At 47.6% G+C, this 23,237-nt stretch overlaps 7 protein-coding genes across 16 annotated transcripts in view; 2 read left to right on the top strand and 5 right to left on the bottom strand.

Annotated features, from left to right (window-relative positions):
* Positions 1 to 3,611, bottom strand: part of LOC117148333 — a 41,882-nt gene extending 38,271 nt beyond the window's left edge. The window contains exon 1 of the mRNA XM_033315666.1: positions 3,442 to 3,611. The gene's annotated coding sequence lies outside the window, so the exon portion shown is untranslated. The remainder of the gene's footprint in view (positions 1 to 3,441) is intronic.
* On the top strand, positions 53 to 1,731 carry LOC117148339. Of its 2 annotated transcripts, none has more exons than XM_033315674.1 (2): positions 53 to 437; positions 513 to 1,731. In XM_033315674.1, the coding sequence occupies exons 1-2, from the start codon at positions 130 to 132 to the stop codon at positions 1,591 to 1,593; spliced, it is 1,389 nt and encodes a 462-aa protein (XP_033171565.1). In that variant the 5' UTR covers positions 53 to 129; the 3' UTR covers positions 1,594 to 1,731. The 2 variants fall into 2 exon arrangements, with proteins under 2 accessions (XP_033171565.1, XP_033171566.1); XM_033315675.1 differs by having other exon boundaries at positions 56 to 437; positions 516 to 1,731.
* On the bottom strand, positions 1,726 to 2,945 carry LOC117148343 (E3 ubiquitin-protein ligase MARCH5). Its single transcript, XM_033315678.1, has one exon. The coding sequence runs from the start codon at positions 2,788 to 2,790 to the stop codon at positions 1,813 to 1,815; it is 978 nt and encodes a 325-aa protein (XP_033171569.1). The 5' UTR covers positions 2,791 to 2,945; the 3' UTR covers positions 1,726 to 1,812.
* A 558-nt stretch (positions 3,612 to 4,169) lies between the features above and the next one.
* Positions 4,170 to 5,779, bottom strand: LOC117146549 (odorant receptor 7a). The gene is made up of 2 exons (XM_033312847.1): positions 4,604 to 5,779; positions 4,170 to 4,403 (listed from the first exon to the last, which is right to left on the bottom strand). The coding sequence occupies exons 1-2, from the start codon at positions 5,777 to 5,779 to the stop codon at positions 4,326 to 4,328; spliced, it is 1,254 nt and encodes a 417-aa protein (XP_033168738.1). The 3' UTR covers positions 4,170 to 4,325.
* Positions 5,780 to 5,917: 138 nt separating this feature from the next.
* On the bottom strand, positions 5,918 to 10,243 carry LOC117146548 (bromodomain-containing protein 4B). The gene is made up of 3 exons (XM_033312846.1): positions 9,464 to 10,243; positions 8,950 to 9,389; positions 5,918 to 8,874 (listed from the first exon to the last, which is right to left on the bottom strand). The coding sequence occupies exons 1-3, from the start codon at positions 9,883 to 9,885 to the stop codon at positions 7,931 to 7,933; spliced, it is 1,806 nt and encodes a 601-aa protein (XP_033168737.1). The 5' UTR covers positions 9,886 to 10,243; the 3' UTR covers positions 5,918 to 7,930.
* A 138-nt stretch (positions 10,244 to 10,381) lies between these two features.
* On the bottom strand, positions 10,382 to 17,077 carry LOC117146547 (mitogen-activated protein kinase kinase kinase). 3 transcript variants are annotated; one of them, XM_033312844.1, is made up of 10 exons: positions 16,942 to 17,077; positions 16,485 to 16,816; positions 15,947 to 16,381; positions 15,228 to 15,880; positions 15,000 to 15,166; positions 14,756 to 14,931; positions 14,479 to 14,499; positions 13,994 to 14,170; positions 13,818 to 13,932; positions 10,382 to 13,402 (listed from the first exon to the last, which is right to left on the bottom strand). In XM_033312844.1, exons 3-10 carry the CDS (start codon positions 16,256 to 16,258, stop codon positions 11,511 to 11,513), a joined length of 3,513 nt encoding a protein of 1,170 aa, XP_033168735.1. In that variant the 5' UTR covers positions 16,259 to 16,381; positions 16,485 to 16,816; positions 16,942 to 17,077; the 3' UTR covers positions 10,382 to 11,510. The 3 variants fall into 3 exon arrangements, with proteins under 3 accessions (XP_033168735.1, XP_033168734.1, XP_033168736.1); XM_033312843.1 differs by lacking the exon at positions 16,942 to 17,077 and having other exon boundaries at positions 16,485 to 16,910; XM_033312845.1 differs by lacking the exons at positions 14,479 to 14,499; positions 16,942 to 17,077 and having other exon boundaries at positions 16,485 to 16,909.
* Positions 17,078 to 21,277: 4,200 nt separating this feature from the next.
* LOC117148561 (MAGUK p55 subfamily member 7) overlaps positions 21,278 to 23,237 on the top strand; it is a 55,723-nt gene continuing 53,763 nt past the window's right edge. For all 7 annotated transcript variants that reach the window (XM_033316004.1, XM_033316007.1, XM_033316005.1 and 4 more), the window contains exon 1: positions 21,278 to 21,379. In XM_033316004.1, the coding sequence (XP_033171895.1) occupies positions 21,293 to 21,379 (87 nt within the window). In that variant the 5' untranslated portion in view covers positions 21,278 to 21,292. The remainder of the gene's footprint in view (positions 21,380 to 23,237) is intronic.

Raw genomic sequence — 23,237 nt, forward strand, 5'->3', positions numbered from 1 at the left:
TTATTTGTTGATTTCGCATATAGTTACGTCACGGAAACTGTTGTCGATTTGCAAATGGAACGTGATATTCTTACGCAATTGGGAAATTAGAAATTAATAACAATATTATTAATAATAATAGTTGTAATCATGTGTGTTTGCCCAGTTCAAAAACACTCAACATTGAATCAAAGTAGCTCTCCGTTGAGTTTTCAGAGTTTTCGAAACTATATTTGCTTTGTCAAAATTTTAAGAAGAGTTAGAGCGATATTTTCGATTTATTTGGCATTGTGTTGCACGCGAAAATCGCTGCCGAACATGGACACAACCATGCCCATGGGCATGGTGCCCAACAGTCTCAATCCGATCCTCAATCCTCGACCCCTGCCGATGCCCATTACCAAGCCCAGGTCCAAACTCCAGCCGGATGAGCCACACGATGGTGTTTTAGCCTTTAAGTAAGCATTGGTTTCGTCAATGTCCAATCTCACTGACTGCCCAATCTCACTGACTTCCCAACATCTCATCCTAAGAAGCAAGGGAAAAGTACCTCCGCCGGTATCCTCACGTCCCATTCCGCTCCAGCGGGCAATGTCTGAGGTTCGGGACGCGCTGCGAGCTCAGCCCCAGGCCAGTGACATTAGCCTGTTGATCTTCGCGGCGGCGGCCAGCAGTGTGGAGCACGAGAGGACCCTTATTCCGGTGCCGCCGCAATTCCAGGCGGCTCCAGGCTCCGGCTGCCAAGTGGATCGACTGCGTCACGCCGTCGCCGACAATTGGCCCTCCTGTCGCATCTTGTTGGACTGCCCCAGTACCGACGAGCAGTATGCCGCCTTGATGCCGGACGATGTGGACGCCCTGCATCTGCTGCACTGGATCCTGGTGGCCACGCCCGCGTCGCCCACTCTGCGCCGCCTGTCGGGATTGCATTTGCGGCGACTTTGCCGCTTCCTGGGCCTGGCACGCCCCACCTTGGAGCCCGGCCACCTGCTGAGCATCAGTTATGAGCGGAATGTTCAGCGGCTGGGGGATCCCAGTCCAAGGCCAAGGTCCAGCTACGCCTATTTGGGCTTGCCCTTTCAGTACCTATATCGCTTCCTGGCCACCGGACGCCTGGAGCATCCGCCAGGTGTAGCCATTCGTTTGTATGCCCAACCGGAAACAGCCTTGGTTCACTGCGACGAGCTGAGCTCGCAGCCGCAGGAGCAGCATGTCCAGTCGGAGGAGCAATCCTCCAGCCAATCCATCGCATGGAGGGAGCAGTCTGGAAGCCCAAGCTCGCTGTGCTGGCGGAACTCCACACTGACTGCACCGCAAAGGGCACTGGTCATATGCGAACTGCCCTCGGAGTTGGACGAATCCATTGCCCATTCGCCGGAGAAGCACTTCCTCGAGTACTTTGTGCAGGAATCGCTGACCCTGCGACCCTGCTATCTGCTCCTCTTCGACGAGGCGGTGGCCTCCAACATAATGTTCGCCTGGCCGGGCAAATGCATCGAGCTGGAGCATCCGGGTCCTTCGATGGCCCAAAGATCGCGTATCGGGATCTTGAATATCGTCCGGAATCTGGGCAACCGGTTGGGAGCGGTTAGGCGGGCTTTAGCCACCATTTAGATTTCTGGCCAAGGACACTGATCCCGGCCAGGTGCCGTCTGTCTGTTTAATGTCCTGGACATGCCGACTCCGGCGAACTGGAGCAACTTAATGTTTTGGAATTTCGCAAACAATTGTTAATAAATATTTGGCAACTAACACTAATTTATTGATTTGATAGTTGTTGTAACTGATGGATAGTTGTTGTAACTAATTAGCGCCTGCAGCTTCCAGATGCCTTCATCGCCACCGGGACTGATGGTTGATACGATTGAGAGGAGTGTAGTCCATGACAAATCTTTGGCGCCTCTGTTGGTACTGCGAATGGCTAAGATAGATACTGGCCAATCCCTTGATGGCCACAAAGGTCAGTCCGCCCAGGAGGATGCTGAGTAACTTGTTCTCTTCGTAGATCCGGCCGTAGAGCTTCTGGCCCAGCACCACGGAGATGGTGGGCAGACTTAGGGCAATGCAGAAGCTGGTGGCGGCGCGTCCCAGTTGCTCCGTTGCCAAGTTACCGCCAATTAGGACATCCGAGACCGGATGCTCGCGCTCCAGCTCATCGAAGTACTCGTCGCTCAGCGGAGCACCGGGCAGGGGTAGACCCACAGCATCCAGTTGCTCGGCGGGAATGGTGCGACGATTGCGCCGCCGCAGCCAACGGATCACACAGTCCTCCCAGCGCACCAACCTGCTGAGAAGTAGGAGCGTCGGCACCGAAGGCAGCATAATCATCAGCAGCGAGGGATCCTCTTGGAGCAGCTTCATGCCCGTGTCATAGCCGGCCAGTTCGAGCAAGGTGAGTGCTCCGTAGATCACAGCGGAGAAGTAAACGGTGGCCGCCAGGATGCCCATCAGAACACTGGGACATATACGTTCGCAGCCCTTGTCCAGTCGCTCCAGCATGGCATCGAAGCGGCACAGTGGCGGCATCACTATAATGTACTCCGTGCGGCATTGGGTGCACGTCACGGGGACACCCGGCGACATCATCTCCTTCTCATCGATCCAGCGACTCAGGCAGGCCTCGTGCACCCACTTATTGGTGCCGCGACAGCGACACGGATGCACCCAATCCCGTCGGCGGTGATCCTCATCGCCCCTCAGGCAAATCCAGCACATCCTGTCATCCGCGGGATTGCCGGACGGAGGTTCCAATCCGCTTCGCAAACGGCTTAGCCGACTGTGAAGCGGTAATTGCATAAATTGACGGCTCATGGTGATGGTGATGTTTTGGGCGATGACAACGATGACCACCGAGGATCCAGGGATCCAATCTCCAGGCGGAGCAAGTGAAATTTTGTTCCAGCGCCGGAAGGTGGCAACTTGGCTTTTGTATACCTGCCTTTATGTACCCTAAATTCCAAGGTTCCTGATTTTCCTGGTTCTCGAATAAACTTTTGTGATTTAACATACACTTTTACAACACTTAGTTTTTGAAACACACCGATTTCTTAAACTTAAAAATTTTTGAAATATTCTATATGATAATTTCTCTAATATTTGGTAATTCTGATCAATGGCTTAATCCTAAATTATATCATATGATACAAAAACCACACCATCAAGTTTCAGATATATCTTCCCAATGTTTTCGATTATATTTCTATGTTTATAATGTTAAGAAATCGTTTTTGATGCATTTTTCGAGTGCATTCCCTGCGGTCTACTTTTTATTTGTAGGTGGTTTACTTTCGGCGAATGTGGCACATGCCAAAAGGAAAACCTGTTGGCCCACAAAGTGAAAATAGGCGAAGGCCAAGTGCAAGAGTAACCACCACAAACTGGATCTGCGGGATCTGGATGCAAATGCAAGTTTGCCTCCTTTTTTCTTCCCCAAAGCATATGAAACGTAAGTAGAGCACTTACCAGCCCGATGATCCTCTGATGGCAATGTATCTTATGGATGGAAATCAGGAGCAGGAGCAGGAGCAGCACTGGCCACTAATCACTGAACATAAAACATGGTTTTCACACACATTTCCGACGAAAGAAACTTCGCGACGGACCGAAAAATAAGCAGAACCTGTCGGCTCGAGAGCAGAAGAACATTTGGCCAGCCTCGAATATCTCCAGCTTGGCCAGAATTTGAGAACCAGACTGGGAAAGCCAGCCTTTCCATTCCACTTTTCCACTTTGGCCACCAGCTACACGCAGAAAAAGTTGACTGCAATCTAAGATAATAGGTAGCTATGACTAATTTTAAAATATAACTATATACATATGTTCCAAGCAACGTTTGGATATCTGATTTAAGATCTTGATCCTATAAGTATGTAAACAGTAACATACATATTTTTCGCTGAGTGCACAGGCCAACGGTAAAGCACAACAAAGTGCGGCCACCACTACGAATTGGGCCAGAAATCGGTGGCCAAGTGGATCTGGCATGGAGGTGGCGACGAAGAGGAGGCCACACCGCTCCTGACAGGTGCTTCGCCGGATTGGGATGGTGGATCGGGGTTCGGGGTTCGGGGATGGAGGTGCGCCAATGCGATTCGGTGGTTAGCAGGCTTCTGTTCTGCCCGATTAGCGATCATTATCGATTTTACTTGTAATTCGGATATATGAGCAGGGAATACACTGCAAAAAACAAATTGGCACATCGTGTTCTAATTTATTGCTTACAATCCAGTTGGGAAAATCAAGCTACAGTTGGGATTTAAAATCCCCAAAACTATGGCATCCTATAGATGTTCCTATAGAAATTCGATAGATTATATATTTCTCAGTGCATCAAAGATAAATGGTCTTCAATTTGTCCTGTTGAATCGCTCGCCGAGATTCATCCCCTTGATGAGCGTGTAGAGCGAAAACGAGAACTTGGCTATCTAAAGATACGGGGAAAATGTTATTAATATATAGAGAAAGATCTATAAACATAATTCTAAAGATATGAAACTTGGTATGTGGTTTGTTCTTGGAAAAAGAAAGGGTATGTACTCAGTTGGTAATCCTCTAAATCTTAAACTAAGATTGTTACTCATAACTAATCAACTAACTATAGTCACTAAGAGTAGAGCGGACTTACACTGAAGTAGGTGGCCAGATTGATGGGGAACAGCTTCATGGCGGTCAGCGTGATGGGCTGCTGGGCGCGATGGAGATAGTAGAGCAGCATCTTGCGGAACCGGGCACTCTGGCCCAGCCACTGGCACTGGAAGATGGCCAGGGCCAGCTTCTCGTTGTCCAGCATCAGCGAGGTGGCCTGGTAGCAACATGGAGCCGTCTGCAGGGTCACCGCCATCAGGTAGATGATCGATGCGATCTTCGTGTTCGTATTGGCGAAGATGAAGATGTTGATCATGGTCGTGCCCATGATGGCGGCGGTGATCAGGAACTGAACGAATATGGTCCGCGAGATGACGGGACTAATGCAGCCGAGCAGCTGCAGCATCGTCTGGTGATCCACAATGCAGCGCTGCAGTTCCGCGCAGTGCTCCTCCTGCCGCCGCTCATCCGGACAGATCTCCATCTGGCCACTCTCATCCCTGCCCAGCTTCTCCACCCGCCTGGCCAGCAATTGCACCTGGATCCGGACCACATACAGATAGATAACGGCGTACACATCATCGCTGGCCTGGTGCAGGCACGTCCAGTTCATGATGAGGAACTCGATCCAGGCCTGGATGCAGAACTGCAACTGGGAACGCTGCCAATCCAGGCCAGGCAAATAGAGGGCATAGGGCGGTTGGCCCAGTAGGAAGGCGCACACAAACGTCGAGGAGGAGTAGATGGCATAGCAGATCTGGTAGAACCACACCAGATAGTTGCAGAACCTCACCGCATCGAGGATCAACTGGAACTCCTCCTGATCCCTGCACCGCGCATCCAAGGCGGCCAGATGGTGCTCCGCTCTGCGCAGCAATGGCAAATTCCAGGCCAGTGCCACAATCTTGGCCGGCAGAATGACCGCATCGATGGCCACCTGGGCGGAGGTCAGCACCTGGGTGATCTCCATGCCGCCCATGTACCGATAGCTGATCACAAAGAACGTGGGCACCAGCAGCAGTTGCCACACGTACATGACCACCGAGAAGCAGCCGTAGATGCGCCGCCATGTGCTGCTCGTGGTGGGGCGACTGCCATCCGGTGCCTGCATGCCCAGGGCATAGAAGCAGTTGAAGAGATTCCTAAACGCTCGCCGGGATTCGGGCACCTCCTCCTCCTTTTCCGCCTGCGTTGCCACGCGAGTGCTCACCGCCATGGCTGATGGACTTTTGAGGCCTGGGAATATTCGAATGGCCTCTTTTATAGGCTGCCCAATTAAAAGTTGACCGTCATTTCGATTCGATTCGAATCGTTTCCTTTTTTTTCTATAAAAAATAGTTTTTTATTTTCGCATTTTGGTCTCTGAATGATTTAAATGAATCGTCAATTGTTAATTGCTAATTTGTACATAACATAAGTCACAAGCAGCATTTTGTTATTGCATATTTGTGAGTCCTTTTCGCCCCTCCCCCAACCCTTTCAACCTTTCAACCCTTTCAACCCCACCAGAATCGAACTTTTCAATTCGATTTGAATTCAATTTCGTCCGCTTGCCAATTTGAAGGCAATTAAGCAGCAAATACAAATAAACTTAACTTAAGAACCAGACTAATTAATAAATAATGCAGGCAATTGCAATTAAGCTAGTGGGTAAATGTAAAGGTTAACTGGTTTCATTCTTCTGTTTTTTTTTGGGCAGATATTTGTGGCTATATTGCTTGGTTTCTGGTCAATCGGTTCCTATTTTTGGTTAACTTCGGCTTTGTGTGTGGAGCATAAACAACAATTTGTCTAAATTATAGTTATTAATTGATGCGCATACGCATATGAGTAGGACTCCATTGCCTGCCAATCGCTCCAAGAAAATGTGGCCCAGAGTTTCGGGATTTGGTCGCGTGGCAAACGAGTCGAGTAACGAAATCTTCAATTTGCTTTTTGTGCATGCTGCGATCGGGATGTTCTGGAAATATCTTAAGATATATACACCGTATTATCTCGATTAGTAAACTTAATCTCGAGATATTTCCAAAGAAACACCTTGCAAACAAACATGATTATATAATAAGTATCTGTGTACGTGGCATACATACATATATGCAAACATAGTTCAAATTCATCGCCATTATATCATTATCATAGCTATTCAGTATTTGGAAAAAACAGCAGCAATATGCTTCTTTATGTATATATAGATATATATATATATGCATGTATATACTCGTATATATCCATTATAAGTAATTGTAAATCGATCGAGTTAAACTGGTATTCAATTCAGAGCTAGTGGTTTTGTGGGTTAACGCGTCTATATCGGTCTAAATCTAGGTGTCTATAACTATATATATATATGAATATATAAACACTTTTTTCAGACTTAAAAATGGAGCTTACGGCTGGCGTGTGTCTTGATCGGGATGCGGTGTCCTCGGAATTACAAAGTATTACTAATTACTTGTTATTATTGTTGTTGATGGCTTGCTAGCTAGCTGGCTGCACTTAATCTGAATCAGAAATCGGAGAACGCAAGTGGAGGCCTTCGTCACTATACATATGTATACCTAGGTGTATAATACATAAATGGGAGTATATATCAGCCACATTTGCATCCCTTGGCTGGCTAATCCTACACGAGGGATTGGGATTCGTTTGGATGTGTGATATACATATATTTGGTTTTGGAATCCGGCATCAGGCAAAACTAGTGAAGTCTTCACTCTACTTTTAAGGCAAATCGCACAAGTCGGGGGCTGCACAAGTCTATGGGTCTATGGGTGTGTATGTCTGAATCCTCGGGCAGATTTCGATCGGGAGGATCCTTTCCTGCCTATCAGTTGGCTAACACTAACATCGAAGTTTATATAAGTAGTTGGGTGTAAACAACTTGGTAGCTACTCTTTTGTACAGACAGTGGGCATCTATAGTACCTATAGTATCTGGAATCTTAGCCACAAGGATACTTCGTAGTATTCCCCATCCCATCTACTGACATCCGTTTGATATATATATATAAATGTATGTACCTAGTTCTTCCTGAAAACCATTTGATTTATCTGCGCTTCCTCTCAACCTTTGATATTGCATTTCTCTTCCAATTGCTTTCTGCGAAGATGAGGGATCTTCCCAGTTATCGCCCCCCATATTTTCCAGCTGCTATGGCTATCCCTCTCTTTTTCGCTTGCCTGGTTGAGCCTGTCCTGCACTTTCACAAGCGGTACTCATAGTGCGCCGATCGAGATCGCCGGGCTCCCGAGTACCAGCGATATGGCACCCGCTGCTGATGCAGCGCCAGGCCAGCGGCTCCTCCGCCGGTCCCAATGTCCGCGCCCGGACTCCGCGCCAACTGCAAGGTTAGCGCCAGGCGCGACTGCTAGGAGGATGAGGCCGATGGCGACGGAGTGCTGCCACTGGACGCCTGTCGCTGGCGTCTCTGCTGCTGTTGTTGCTGCTGCTGCTGTTGGTGCGGCAGCTGCATCGCCGGTGCCGTCATCCGACGTCCCAGGGCGGGCAGCGGATTGGCATCCAGATAGGCCTCCGGACTGAAACGCACCCGACTGTGCTGCGAGCCAATGGAACCCTCTTTGGCACTCAAGTAGGAGCTGTCATCGCTGGTCAACGAGTCCGGCGGCGTGGGATTAGTGGGCGTGCCCTGCTGCGAGGATGTGGACCCATTGCCGCCATTCCCACTATTGTACTTCTTCAGCGAGCTGCGCAGCTTGGACTGGCCGGCCAGTGGTGGTGGTAGCGCAGCCACCACCGAACCCGCTCCGGATTGCTGATAGCCCAGCGAGAGCGCATGCTGCTCGAAGGGCAGACTGGCCGGTCGCGTCACCGCCGCCGTGGCATATTTGCTCTTGGTCATCGACAGCGGACTGTGGATGAGTCGGTTCAGTAGCTTGGGTGATCCTGCATACAGTTCCTGCTTTGTGGGCGGCGGCACCTGGTCGAGCTCTCGCTCCCGCTCCCGCTCGCGTTCCCTCTCGTACTCCGCATTCAGATTGAGATTGTTGTAGTCGTAGCACAGCAGCTCTTCGTGCTCCAGCAGGACATTCGAATTGTTCGAAACGGTTGAGGGAGTGCGTCGGTGTCCGGCCGCACTCACGCCCATCTGCGGCACCCGCGGTGGGGGTGTACGGGTCTGGCTTACCGGACAGGGAACGGTCACGGGCAGCGGCACCACTGGCGGCGCCTCATACTGGTAGTCATAGTAGTCCGGCAGGCGATGGTTATAGTCGTAGGAATAGTCCGGATACGATTTGCAGTCACGCTCGTAGCTGTAGTTCAACTCCGGCCGGTATGGAAAGTAATTGGAACCTATCAACGGGCAATAAGGATATTTTGAATTGTAGGATTCTTGTCGAATTTAAAAGATCTGGCTTGCCCACTCACCGAAGTAACCATTTCGGTAGTTTCCGCCATCGTTGGAGTAACTGGGCCCGTTTCTCAGGTAATCGGCTGGCGCATAAAGTGGCGGCGGACCGATGCCACCGCCCACACGGAACTCCTCGAAGGCATCCGCTTGAGGATTGGCATTGCCGAAGCTGCTGTTGCTCAGCTTGCGTCGTGGCGATGGCGTCGGCGGCTGGGTTCCGGCATACAGTGCACTCACCACGGCTGGCGGTTGTGATGGCGCTACCGTTGTCACCACGGCCGATGGAACTGGCTGTGGCTGGTGATGATGATGATGGTGCTGCTGCTGCTGCTGGTGATGGTGCAACTGATGCTGTGGTGTCCGCTGCACAGGTGTGTAGTACGGCTGACTGCCTCCGATGCGCCGCGCCAGGGATGTGGGCTGCGATTTGCTGACCGGAGCTTCAATGCCACCAAATCTGGAGGGCAGAAATACGAGATGCAACTTTAGTTCCAAGGAAATCGCGCTCTTTAGGATTCATTCAGCACTTACCTTGCTTGTGTGGCTATCTTACGTGGCGTGCTTTCCCTGAGATCCGGCTGCTCGCCCTCCTGCTGCTGCAGTGGCACATCCACCTCCAGCTCCAGGATCTGCTCCGGTAGTGAGTCCTCCACCACCTCCTCCGGTCCGGTAATCGCTGCTTTCGGCGCCGCCTTCAGAGCGGGCACTTCGCTCAACAAAGTGGGATGCACTGGCGACACGTTCGACATGCGAACATCGTATCCGGCCGCCACTCCGGCCAGCAGGGAGGCCATGTTGTACAGCAGCAGTTCGATCACGGAGAGCTTCGGCTTGCGCGCCGAATCGCCGGCGTAGAGCGTCGGCAGGGGCACGTTGCTGGTGAAGCGGCTGAGGAGATACGGCGATGGCGACATAATCGGCATGTTGGTGGCACCCGGACGCCAGTCATCCATCTTGCTATTGCCCTGGTAGCCTGGTCGATGCGATGGGCAGCATTCCAAGGCGGATATGAGACATGATTGAGTTACGGCATATGGTTGGTTCTGGCTTGGGGAATGGTCGGTAGTCGGGTGGTAGTCGGATAGTCGGAGGCGGGGGGTACGAGAGTAGATGGATAGTAACCGCAGGCAACACCAAAGTTTAACCACCGCATACCAGGAGACTCTGTTCGTTAAGGTTAATCTCTCTCTGTCTGTCCAAAATTGAGGATTGTGCTCATGCACAGAGAAAATCCATTCTCCATTCAGTCATTTTCACATTAAGTTGACATTAAAAGATAGCTTAACTTTAAATACTAATATAAGTTTAAATAATTTAAATATGTTAGCATGGATCATTGGACTTTCTCTGTGCTTTTTAGCTGCGAGGCAATCAAAACTGGTCGGCAGATTGTCTTAAGTTGGTTTTATTGTCGGATTTCTGTTTCTAGGTATTGGTTTTTTTATTTTGTTTTTTTTTTTTGGGATGGCTTGGCCCCAACATGGAAAATACAATAATATACAAAGTACATTGAAATAGAATCGAGCACTAAACGTAGAATGAACAAATCGTAAGATGAAGTATAAATATACAATTGAAAGTTTTCATAAAAATAATACAAAAAAATGATCATTTCCTTTTCGTTTCATCATCGTTTTTTGATCACAGGTTTTTTTCTTTTCTTTTGCGCGATTATTCTGTTTTTTTTTTAGAAATAAATCATAAATAAATAAAATGGAAAACCCGATTGCATAGTAAATGTATGTAAATAAAACTGTGCTCAAAATACCAAAAAAAGTCGAATACCAAATTAAAATTAAAAAGCGCCGCAACTTTTCGTTAAGTGTACTTAAGCCGAAACGAACTGCGGCAAGCGATGGAAATTTGGAAAATATCTCTTACAAAAAGAAGGGGCAAAAAAAAGGAGGAAGGACTCAAAAAAAAAGTTCGAATTCCTACAAAACTAGAACTTAGTTCAACTAAGATGTGTGCAATGCAATGTGCAAGGACGCACTTACGCATCGGCATAAATATAGCAATATGGTTTCCTTAAGGTTAATCCAATTGTTACACATTCATGTATATGGTTTAGTTCAATATATTTTGCCATTGGCCCATGCACACGTTTTTTCTCTCCGTGTCCGTTTGTCTATCTATCCGTTTGATCCTCAAAAAAGTTCGTCCTCACTACACTTTTGCAATTAGCAATCTAGCCGCTCCTCTGGCAAAAAAACCAAATCACTGGACTAATTAGGGATTAACTTTAGTTGTGAATTTCGCGCACATCATATTGCATTCGTTAGGAACAATTCGGTTATTATGAAATGCCAACCGCGGACAGAGGGAAGGAGTTTGGTTTTATGTTTAGTTTTGTGATTTCGTTAGACGGGAAGAATTCGGATAGGTATCTGTATCTCTGGGCCCTACTAATTCCACACATTAGCTATGGCTAATCCTCGTCTGCTGTTTCATCTCTGCGCTCTTCCTTTGCGTCTGACTTAGTCTACAGTTTTAATATAAAACAATGAGCTAATTAGGCGGTTCTCATCTGGCGGCCAACTCCAACAGCAGCACTGCAGCACGGCGCACAACTGGGACATCAGCATCGCTCCAGTTGCTCGCAGGATTGCGTCTGCGGCTTCTTGCCCTTGCGCTTCAGGGAGCGACTGCTGCCGCCCATGGCCAAATCGGTTTGATACGGATCAATGGCACAGAACTCGGGCCCACCGACCATGTTGTGCTCCGCCAGCTTGCTGTACTTCTTTCGCGAGCGCGTGAAGATATTGAAAAGAGCGCGGATTTTGCTCGATCCAGCCGAGTGATGCTGGTGCTGTGGATCATTGTGGTCATCATGTTCATGGTGCTGTCCCTCGACTGGCGCCTCAACAGACTTGGATTTGGTAATGTGCTTGGGCCGCTGCTTCTTTTGGTTCTTGGTCTGCTGGCGCTGTTCCTGGGCCCGCAGGTGTTCCTTCAGCTTAATGACATCGGGATGCGGCTGAACATCTTGCATCCGACGCGTGTTCAGTATGGAGTTCTCCTGCATGTGATAGCCGTTCACAGCTTCCGTAGAAGCAATGGACGGTGAGGCGGATGCAGTGGTGGACGACGAGGACAGCGATGGCGAGGCGGAGCGGTAGGTGGCGAAGCTAATGGAGGCATTGGATGTATATAGATCCGATCTGGCAGTCGTTCGTGGCGTGGCCACGAAATCGGGCTCCTCGAAACTGACGCTCTGGAAGGTCACTGAGCTCTTGCGCGACGTGGTGGAGTTCTGGCGCATCTGACTGGCGGGCACTTGACACTCGTCTTCGGCATCCGCTTCTGCTGTGTCCACCTCCGCCGCCACCTCCTCCTCCTCCTCCGCTTCCCCTTCCTCCTCCTGCCTGGTGAAGAAGCAGTGCCGTGGAAACTGCGAGCCGGAAAAGTTACGCTGAAAGCGTCCGCCCTCGAAGGCCTCCTCCGCATCATCGCAATCCCTGGCAGTCAGCGGTGTGCTGGAGTTGTACATGGTCAGGTCGCCACTGGACTTGGAGTTCACCCTTTCGCTGCTGGCCATGGACATCTTCTTGATCACATCCCGATAGAAGGCATGGTCATACGTATTGTTATCCTCCGATGGCAGAGTTAACTGGTTGGGCAGTGCAAAGCTATTGCTACCGTTCGGAGGCGGATGATGACTGCTGCTGTCCAGCGAATGCTTCTTTCTGCCCACAGCTGGGCTGTTGCCCAGACTGCCGCCAAAGCGATGCAGATGCACGGCACCACTGGCCGTCGACGAATTGCCGGACTTCAGGAAGTGAAAGCAACCGGTCGGACTGGCCACGGTGTCCGTTTCCGAGCTGTCATCCGTTACCAAATAGAGTGGTGGTGGCTGATACGCATGCGGATGATCCAGTCCGTACTCCTGGCTCCTGGCGCGATGGTAGATCTTGGCTGGGGATTGACTGGTGGTGCTGCTGTTGGAGTTGCTCCGGCCGTTCTGGAGGACGATTATCGTGTTCGGTTGGGAGGTCAGGTTAGTTTGACTGTTATTGTTATTGCTATTAATAGTACTAATATTATTTAGCTGATTGTTGTTGTTGGCGGAGATGCTGTTGTTGTTGTTGTTGGTGGTTGTGGTGGTGGTGGTTGTGATGGTGGTGGTGATGGCTTTACAATTGCCAATGTTGTTGTTGTTGGGGCGCGTTAGTATAATGGGTATACCTGGGTACAACAAGGGTGTGGCCGGCGTCCCACCAGCGCCTCCACTTCCACTTCCACCCAAAGTTCCCAAACCCGGCGGCGGTGTCAGCGAGGCCACCTGTTGCTGGTTCTGCTGCTGCTGCTGCTTCTTGTCCAGATTCGGAGCACTCTTGCTGAAGGAGGAGTGGGTTGAGGTCTGGGCGGGCCATTCCGGCTGACCGCCGCTCAGTTGCGAAGGCAGTAGGGATCGCTCCCGCTGATGCATCGTCGACGGGCCCCATGTCTTGCCCTTGTGCCCATCGGTCACTGATTCACCCCAATGCCATCACAAATAATACGGAACATAAGAGCAAAATATATAACGAAGAAACCAAAGGCAAATTAATAAAATATACAAAAATTAATTCAAAAATAATGATAACAAAAATATGCAAATAATCGAGTTCTATTTGTCCACCGATACGGGGTATCGTACATTCCATGGCCATGACGTCTAGTCTCCTGTTCTAATTTTGGGCCTACTTAATGCCTAATCTTATCACTAAGAGCTGCATAATGCACAGAAATCTCACCAGAGACATACGTACATGTACCATTTAAACTATGAGTAATGACAGTTTTGATTGAAAAGTATAATTCATCATAAGATTGTACTAGTCCGCCAAATACATCGAATAACCCTCAAATTAATCAGATCTCTGGGATAGACAAAGTTACTCACGTGCCACGATGCGCAACCCGGAGAGGGAAGGTGATCCCGGCTGTTCCGCCTTGTCGCGTACGGCCGTAATCGTGTGCCGGAAGCCCGTGGGCAGCGATATCTGCAGTGGTTTGTTCTGAAAGATAGATATAAGATATGTTATGCAACGATCTTCTTGACTAATGTGACTCACATACCTTTTTGCCCTTTTTGTGTTTGCGTTTCGATGGCACCGGCTGCATCATGACAAGCTCCCGTTCGATCAGCACCATTTCACGCTCGCGCAGATTCTGCTCCCGGATCTTTAGGAGATTCGCCTTCTCGCGCTGCTCGTTCTGCACCCTGAGCAGCTGCTCCTCCTTGTTGCGCAGTTCCTGCCGGGATTAAAAGGGATAACATGGCGGAACGTGGCGGGTTAGTGTGGGCTAAGCATGGTCACTGTACAGGGGACATGTGCTAGAAAATAGCATTAACTAGGAACTAGAAACCATGCAGCTGTTGGCTTGTGTGGGGCTCTATCGTGGGAGTTATCCAGCCAATAAAAAAGAAACAGGATAACTTAGGGTAAAATAGAATAGAGTAATGTAACGAAACGAAACGAAACAACAGAAAGAAACGCAACGCAACGAAACGCAACTGAAACGCAAACGGCGGGCAAGAGAAACCTGTTGGACGCGCTTACCTCTTCGATGGTTTGGAAACGCTTAACGTCGTTGGATGTTTTATTGTATAACAGGGGAATTTTGTATCGTTTTGTTTTTGGAGAGAGAGTATATACCAAATTATTAGAATTTCATCAACAACGACCAAGTGGGTGAAAAAGGGGGAACGACTATGGAAGAACTGAAGGGCGCGGCGTAAGGCCAACAAGGAACGGTCTAGAAACGATCTAGAGCAACTCTAACAGGTAGGGGAGTTTATGTTCTCAGTTTGCCTGGCGTTTTCCAGACAGTTGGTACCTTTTCTTTTTCGCGCAAATCATGTAGCACTCCGGCGATCTCCTTTCGCCAGCACTCCTGCATGTAGTGAAACGACTCCTGAGGCGTCAGCGTGAACTTGGAGCAGGCGATGCTCTCCAGCTGTTTGAGAATCTCCTTAAAGCCCGGTCGCTTGTGCGGATCCGTTTGCCAGCAGCCTGCGGGATTTCGACATAATGAAATATTACAATAATATGTACATGCTCATCGCATTGCGTCCACTTACTCTTCATCAGGGCTCCCCACGTCTCGGGGCAGGTTTTTGGTATGGGCAAGGTCAGCGTGTTGACAGCCACGCCATAGGCCACGGACAACGGATCGAAGCCCTTGTAGGGCGTCTCGCCCGTTATCAGTTCCCACAGCAAAACACCGTAGCTCCAAACATCGGAGAATCTGGTGGGTAAGGAGTTTTGTTAGTTGGGAGGAGAGAGATAATGAGAAAAATGGAACTTACTTGGAATAGGTGCTAACGCTGATGACCTCCGGCGGCATCCAAGCGTACGTGCCCGCCGCACTCATCCTCTGCGTGTTGTACATCTCCCTGGCCAAACCGAAATCCGTGATCTTGAGCGTCTTCTGCTGCAGATGATTGCCCTCGATGGCCTCGTAGATCAGCACATTGGAGGACTTGAGGTCGCGATGTATGATCGACATGGGCGCCTCATTGTGCAGATAGTTCATGCCTCTGGCTATCTGAATGGCCCAGTTGACTAGTACATCGGGTGGTATCTTGCCAGCCAGTATGCGATTAAGACTTCCTCCCCTGGCGTACTCCATCACCAGGCAGAGTTTGGTATTCAGACATACTCCTCGCAGGGCTGCTATGTTTTCGTGCTTGAGGGCCCAGAACAGTTTGGCCTCCTGCAGGACGTTGTCCCGCATCCTTTGCATATCATCCTCGCCCGTTTGATGGGCAATCTTAATGGCCACCTCCTCGCCATCGTAGTAGCCACGGTGGACTTTGCAGAAGCCGCCGGAGCCGATGACTTCCTTGATGTCCAGCTCATTGTATTCGATCTCATGCGGTTGAATGTCGCCAATGGCGGACGAGACATTCAGTTGCAGTGGGTCCTCATCGGTGACAAAGTCTTTGGGGAAGACACCGACCTGCAGGAGAGAGATTGGGGTTTAGTTCGAAGGTTCCTAAATGAACATGAATGTATAATTGATTACCTTATCTCCAATCTTGCCGGTCCACCAGCCCACATCGCCAGACACCTCGCTGTCCGTGGACAAGACTACCACGATTTCGCCGCGTCGCAGTGTCAGCTCATCCTCGCCCTGGGCATCGTAGTCATACAGCGCTGTCCACAGGCTGCCATCGCCCACCTGGGTCTCGACTTGCTCTAGATCTGGTATGGGAATCTCTGGTATCTGCGGATGATGCAGTTGCTCCAACTGCTGCTGCTGCTGTTGCAGCTGCTGCTCCTCGCTGATTGGCAGCATGTTGGTGGTGTCCAATCCTCGGGAGACCTGCGAGGGCATCAGAGGCCCACAGTTGGCGACATGGAAACCACGAATCTCTTCTTTGTTTTTGTTTTCTGCTTCTCCTACTTTTTTTGTTGTTTTCTCTTGCCTTCCTTCGCTTTTTAACTTGCTTTTGTTTCGCTGTGTGTGAAAGAGAGATAAAAACGCAAAGGGGCGCAGAAGAAGAAGAGGCAGCAGCTTAGTAATATTTGTTGCCAAAGGGGGTGGGGTGGGGTCAGCTTACGGGTAAGGATGTTGCGGCCGATCCTGCTCTCCTGCCCACCGGATTCGGATTCTCCACTCTCCGTGTGTCCCACTGTCCGTCCGTCTGTCCGCACGTCGACCACACGCACAAGAGCAAAAACAATAGCAACAGCGAGAACAACAATCACAACAACAACGGCACACAATCAGACAACACGGTACAAAACACACACACACGCACACGCGCTGCTGCACACCATGGTCGCTCTCTCGCAGTCGCAGTCGGCTTCGCAGTCGCCGTCAACGTCGTCGCTTAATTTGATCTATCCTTGATCCTGTGCAATCGGTTATATCCGTTTTATTAGCCCGTTTCTGCATATGTTTTTAAAACACATATGTATTAAAAAAAACTAGAGTTGCACTGTTCAAATGTGAACTAGTTTAATTGAACTGGTCTTTGGACCAAGCGAAGTGAACTGGTTACATTTGCGGTTCACCTGGGTTTTTGGTTCCAGTTCGTTGGCATAATTTTAACTAAAATTGTGTTCAAGGCAAGTGTTTAAAATCCGCTATATTGGTAATTGTTAATATTTGTGGTAAAACAAGGTTTTGTTGATCATTTTGTTCCGGGTCACATAGACCAGTTGCTGCTATTTATACTAGTTCCATTCGCAAATGTACTAAAAAATGCCATCAAATCGGTGTTGGTAAACGCAAAATATTTGGTATTTAAAAATACCTTATTCAGTATTTTCAACAGTGGTATTTATCAGGCCGTTAATTTTATTGGCGGTTAATATTCAAATTTGAAATGTGCTTGCAGTATTTAAATGTTATTTACATACCTAAATCAAATTAAATTAAAGTAAGTAAATTTAAGGCAAACCAGAACGATTGCATTAATTGAACTTCAGTGTTTAGGTCTTCGTTGCCTAGCAACTTAATATTTAATCGAATAAATTCCCTAATAAACTTAGTTGTTATCTATGCAAACTGAAAATTATGCTATTGTAACACTTGCTTTCATCTTTAACTATTAAAGATAAAATATATCGAATGCCTTGCACTTCGATTAAATCACATAATGTGAAATAATTATTTGAAATCACGTTTCAAATGGAATGTCGCTGTCATATGTTTTCCGTTCTGATATTCGGATATTTCGTGCTGCGCATGATTTTTGCAGAGAAGTCGGGGAAATCCATGGGAAAGGGGGGTCCTTACAGCTGCTGCTGCCTTTGGCCGCTTTGGCTGTTTGGCCTGTTTTGCCGATGCGGATATGGCCTGATGATGTTGCTGTTGCATCGCGGAACGGAACGCTGTGTATACTGTGTGTATCCTTCCCCCCACGCGCCACGGACTCTCTCGTCGGGCGCCCAACACGCGCCCTTGTGTGGGTGGTGGGTGGTAGGTGGTGTGTATTGGGGTGGTGGTGGCTTGTGGATGCTGGGTGGCCTAGTCCATGCCATGTGTTTAGTAAGCCCCCGCCCTCTGCCACGCCCCCTTGAAAAGTTCGGCGGCGCTCGTGTCCTTTCGGCTGCGGCGCTGCGCCGTTCATCCTTTTGGTCCAGCGTCGGCATCGCACAGTGGAATGGAATGCTAATCGATCGCTCAAAAATATTTCTTTTTATTTACCATTTCAAATATATGTAATATTATTGAGTTAAGCCTTTAATTTAAAACAATAATTAACTAATTGGTTGTAATGTATTGTATTTAATGCATCTTTCTTTCTTTTTTAATCATGAGTATGATATTTCAAGATTTTTTTTGCTTCAAAATGCACAATAAGCGAGTGAAAGAAACGTAGCTTAGATAATTTTGTTCACATTTATGTTGCATAAATACTGTAATATTATTAACCTATTTTGAACAACTAGTTATGGTCCATTTGGGCCCACTGTGCTTCGGCAACGGAGCGACTCGTGCCGAGCCGATGCCAGCCGAAACGAAACCGGGCTGCTGGCTGATGTGGCGCTACATCCGCAACTCCGTAGTCGTAGTGGCAGCCTTTGCCGGATCCGGAGCCAGGAGCAGAGCGGCGCAGGACACTACGGCCCAGGACCAGGACCTGTACCGCTGGGCAACGCCACTCGCTTCGCCCGGAGAGGAGAGCAGCCTCGGCAGTGGTCGGCGAGGCTGTTGTGTGCCAGCATCAGCAGCAGCAGCAGCAGCAGCAGCAGCAGCAGCAGCATCCGCAGCAGAAGTGGCAGCAGCAGCGGCGGCAGCACCAGGCTGTGCCACTCAGTTACGCGCAACATTTCAACGCAACGTCGTAGCAATTCCAAATCGGCGGCAGACGCGGGCGTGCGCAGCGCACGGGCGGATTGCACGTAATAAATCCTCCGGAACGGGCTAAAAATACGGCAAACGCAACTAATCACACACAATAGAAACCGAAAAGAGAGCTAGCTCTTCGCCAAGAAAATCGTAAATTTGCGTAGCGCCTTGCATGCGCCATCTTGCACGGAATTCCTCGCATAATGTAGCGAAAACCGGAAACCGGACTGAAAATATAAATAATAAACTTTACGCACCAAGTAATTTGAACGCAGCGTTCACAAAATATATATATATAAAAAAAAACAAAAAAAAAATTGCTCATATTTTTTTTTCGCCGCGTGCGCGTTTTTCAGTGTGTGTGCGTGTGCCTGCGTGTGTGTGCGCGTATGTGTGGGTGTGATTTCGCGCGCGTGTGTGTGTCGCTATTTTCTTGTTGTTTTTTTTGGGTAACTTTTTTTTGCCGTTCTTTAATCCCTGGCTGAAATGAAATACAACAAAATAATGATCGAAATGCGAGAAGCCAAGGCGAAAATGTAAAACGGGCGCAATAATGCAAAAAGCATGCCAAACGCACAAGAGTAAAGAGGAGTAAATAAAAAGTATATATATTTATAGAAATTATCAAGTTAAATTTAAGGAAAACGAAACGCACAACAAAAAAGCCAAAATAGATCCAGTAATAAAACTAATTTAAAATTAATCACTAAAGTCAACAAACTGCAGTTTCAGCAGCGGAAAAACGAGGTAAGCTTTGGTTAATTAAAAAGATTAAACATATTTTATTAACTTTATGGCAGCATTAAGGAACTGATAACTGATAAATGCAGAAAATATGGTGGAATATTAATCCAAACAAAATACAAGATATCAGCGAAAATCGTTCCATGCAGGCTGTTATCACTAGGAAAATGCAAAACTGTTAGCCTAAAATTAGATTGGCTCAAATCTCGCTGACTGACAGCTTACTTAATCTATTATTTAATTTCTTTGCCGTCTCTCAATAGTTTCCTTGACACTATTTTCGCTCTTGCCAAAAGAAAAATCGGGGGAAAATCGGATGGCTGCCTTCACTCACACAAACACACACACACACACACACACACATTTTTATACAAAGGCAAACACATACATACACGCACACACATATAGACATAAATCCATGTAAAGCTGTTGCCTCTGCCGCTGGTAGCCGCGACGCCGACTGCGACGCCGGCAGCGTGGTAAGCAGCGCGCAAGAAGTTGAGGTTATGTCTGCGCCGCAAAATGTGCTTGTGCTTGGGATCCAAAAAACGCTGCGAAAGTGGCGAAAAACCGGGTGATGGCTGTCGGGTGGTGAAAGTGGGTGGCGTTTGGTAATGGGGTGCTACGAGCCATGCCCTTGGCATGGAAATGCTGTCGCCCCTTTTTTCGATGGGCGTGACTGCAGCATCCTCTTTTGGCCATCCAAAGGATATTCGGCTTCGCCTTTGTCCTTGTCCATGCAAAGCATTCATTGTACTGTGCACACTCGAAAATGCGGATGCTTTACATATTTACCATTGCTGGCAAATCGCTCGAAATTAGCTGCGTAGTGTTTAAAACTTGAAACAGAGGTGTCCATAAGTATGCTATGATTTTTGTTGTGGCCTGAAATCAGTGCCTTTTGTTAGCCTTACACTTGATTTTGATGGGTTTCAAGCAAACACAGTTCTTTTCCAAGGTGTACACATTTAATTTCTCATATTTAACTCATTATTAAAAAAACCTTGAGCACTTAACACACTTAAACCTATTTAAATTAATGACATTTTTCTCTGTGCATTTATTTTTTATTTTTCTTCTTTTTTTTTGGTGTTGCATGAGTGGTAACACGATGTGGATGACCTAGCCCTATTTTTGGCCATTTCAGAGTCAACTGCCAGCGCTGCTGCTGCGCTGCTGCTGCGCGGCGACTGCGCTGCTGGCAGAGCTCCTTTCCATTTCTTTCTGTTGATTTTTCCTCACTCCGCGGAAGAGACACAACTTTATTCCAGACAAACTCAAGAGAGAGAGAGAGAGTAAATGAACAATCGAGCAAACAAAAGAGCAGCCAAGTGGAGTATAGAAAGCGTTTTAAATTTAAGCTGGGAACATTAACTATCTTTAACTTTGTTATGCAAGCAGCAAAGGTCAATAGAGCTCTAAAAGCAGTCTTTCCATTCCATTTCCATTCCTTCCAGAACACCAAGTCTTGCTAAGGAACTATTCGACTAAGAGCGTAAACCAAATCAAGCCGTTGTATTTAGCTGCAATCCAAAGACGTAATGCTTTCGATCTGATGCCATTCGACGACGGGCGCCATGAGCATCAGTGCCACCTGGTTTTGGGTGCCATCTCCGTCTCCACTTCCGAATTCGAATCCGAATCCGAATCCACATCCACATCAGAATCTGACTCCCATTGTCAGGCGCAGCCAACAGGTGCGACTTTGATGCCAGTTGGAGTTCGTCTTGGAGCTTAGACAGCTGAACTCGTGGAGCAACAGGAAGAGCATCCGGATAAGGGGGAACAGGAGCCCCCGCTGAAGTGGCGCCCCTGCCTTGCGCGATGCAAGCGAACAGCAGCCGCTCCAACTTAAGCGCACAATCCTCGGGCACGCCGTCGGCCTCAACGATCTCCTCGTCCCAGGGCAAGGTGGGTTTATACTCTCTATACTCTTACTATAAGTATTCATTTTGAAGACTAAAAAGAAGTCGGCAGACATTTTCGAAAACAAAGGTTTCGAAAAATGTCCCATGACTGAAGTTCTAAAGTCAATAACTCAACTTATATCGATCGCATTTCAAAGTGGCATACCTTTAAATGTTTGTGATTAAATTCTCTAAAAATCTGCATTCAAAGTTAGAAATAAGTTTTTTTAAATTTTTTTGTCATTTTTATGATGTTGGAAATTTGAAAAAAATCAAAAATGTCCCATGACTGAAGTTCTAAAGCCCATAACTCAACTTATATCGATCGCATTTCAAAGTGGCATATCTCAAAATGTTTGTGGTTGAATTCTCTAAAAATCTGCATTCAAAGTTAGAAATAAGTTTTTTTTAAATTTTTTTGTCATTTTTATGATGTTGGAAATTTAAAAAAAATCAAAAATGTCCCAAGACTGGCGTTCTAAAGTCCATAACTCAACTTATATCGATCGATCAAAATGTTTGTGATTAAATTCTCTGAAAATCTGCATTCAAAGTTAGAAATAACATTTTCCTATTTTTTTTTTTGTCATAAAAATGAACCTTTACAATCCATTACTCAACCAATTAAAATACGACTTGAATGCGGCATACCTTTAATAATTATTCATTTTCGGAATGACAACGTGGCGTATGAGTAATTGCCTTCTTGCACATGATATTGACACAATAAAATACCTTAAATGTTATTTGTACGAAACGATTTCGTTGGCCAATGACAATCCGAATAAATTGTGTTGCACAACAACTTTCAGACATATAATATTGAGACCAAATTGATGCACATACATACATCGGCTGTAACCATCAATTTGAATGCCTCGCCTTTGAGTCCTTATCGGTGGCAGGCCCAGGATCAAATTGAATTGGTTTCCACCTCACGGCGAATTGATGGCCATTACAATTATGCAATGTTTATTGACTGCAATTATAAATATTGGCCCCGTTCGCCTGTCATCATAACCCTCAAACGGCACAGATCCCCAGTTCGATTTGGGCCAAGATTCGTACATTTCGTATTTCGAATTCCCAGTGGGTAAAAATGGCTTTCACTCCGAGTGAAATTTTATTTGTCAGTTCGCTTCCTCATGCTGGCCACATGGACGGCCTCGCAGGGGGATGGGGTGCAGAAATGGTTGGGTTGGGGTGGGGTGCACATTTCCGCTTTCAATTTGTTTGGCGTGTGCGTGGGTGGCTAAAAAAGGGGCAGCGGGGTGCTGGTGATGGCGGTGCTGATGGTTGGGGAACATAAATGTAACTGGGGTACACTGCTGCATCCGTTGCTTGTCAATCGAGCGACGTCTGATGAATGCAGCCCCCTTGTAGACAACGCCCCACCCTTCCCGCGCCACTACCCCATCCTATCCAGCTCTTGTAGGCAAAGGACGCACTGCCTCCATGGCCACTCCCCCTTTGGCGCCCTTTGCATTCAGTCTCTTATTTGCATTGCCCATTGCCGGCGTTGTGTCCTTTATCGTTTTTAATTAAACATTGCCGTTTTGGGCTATTACACACACACACACACAAATGCACACACGCACACAGGTGCAGCGCGCAAATACAAAAGGAAAAAACGTAAATACCACTATTTAAAAGCTATTATTGATCTTTAAACAGCTGGTTAAAGTACTTGCAAGTAAAGTATTGATTAAGCAAAACGTTTTTTAAATATTTCGAATTTATTTAAAAATAGTGTAAACTAACTAGTCTTAAATTCCTGTGTAATGCTTCGATTTGAATCGAATTCTGCCGAGCCTGACACATTTTGAAGTTACTATTCCGCACTGAGTGGAGGTCCTTTTGGC

Source organism: Drosophila mauritiana, chromosome X (genome assembly GCF_004382145.1).
Source record: "Drosophila mauritiana strain mau12 chromosome X, ASM438214v1, whole genome shotgun sequence".
In the NCBI taxonomy this organism is placed as follows: domain Eukaryota; kingdom Metazoa; phylum Arthropoda; class Insecta; order Diptera; family Drosophilidae; genus Drosophila; species Drosophila mauritiana.

Bases quoted from the DNA above. Each gene is read 5' to 3' on its own strand.
- LOC117146548 (XM_033312846.1), bottom strand. From the start codon at position 9,885: ATGGATGACTGGCGTCCGGGTGCCACCAACATGCCGATTATGTCGCCA. The intron at 9,390-9,463 runs GTAAGTGCTGAA...TCTGCCCTCCAG, and splicing joins AAGATAGCCACACAAGCAAG to ATTTGGTGGCATTGAAGCTC. The intron at 8,875-8,949 runs GTGAGTGGGCAA...GCCCGTTGATAG, and splicing joins CTACCGAAATGGTTACTTCG to GTTCCAATTACTTTCCATAC.
- LOC117146547 (XM_033312844.1), bottom strand. From the start codon at position 16,258: ATGCCCTCGCAGGTCTCCCGAGGATTGGACACCACCAACATGCTGCCA. The intron at 14,932-14,999 runs GTAAGTGGACGC...GAAATCCCGCAG, and splicing joins GTGGGGAGCCCTGATGAAGA to GCTGCTGGCAAACGGATCCG. The intron at 14,500-14,755 runs GTACCAACTGTC...AACGACGTTAAG, and splicing joins ATTTGCGCGAAAAAGAAAAG to CGTTTCCAAACCATCGAAGA.
- LOC117148339 (XM_033315674.1), top strand. From the start codon at position 130: ATGTGTGTTTGCCCAGTTCAAAAACACTCAACATTGAATCAAAGTAGC. The intron at 438-512 runs GTAAGCATTGGT...TCTCATCCTAAG, and splicing joins GATGGTGTTTTAGCCTTTAA to AAGCAAGGGAAAAGTACCTC.
- LOC117146549 (XM_033312847.1), bottom strand. From the start codon at position 5,779: ATGGCGGTGAGCACTCGCGTGGCAACGCAGGCGGAAAAGGAGGAGGAG. The intron at 4,404-4,603 runs GTAAGTCCGCTC...CCGTATCTTTAG, and splicing joins ATCTGGCCACCTACTTCAGT to ATAGCCAAGTTCTCGTTTTC.
- LOC117148343 (XM_033315678.1), bottom strand. From the start codon at position 2,790: ATGAGCCGTCAATTTATGCAATTACCGCTTCACAGTCGGCTAAGCCGT.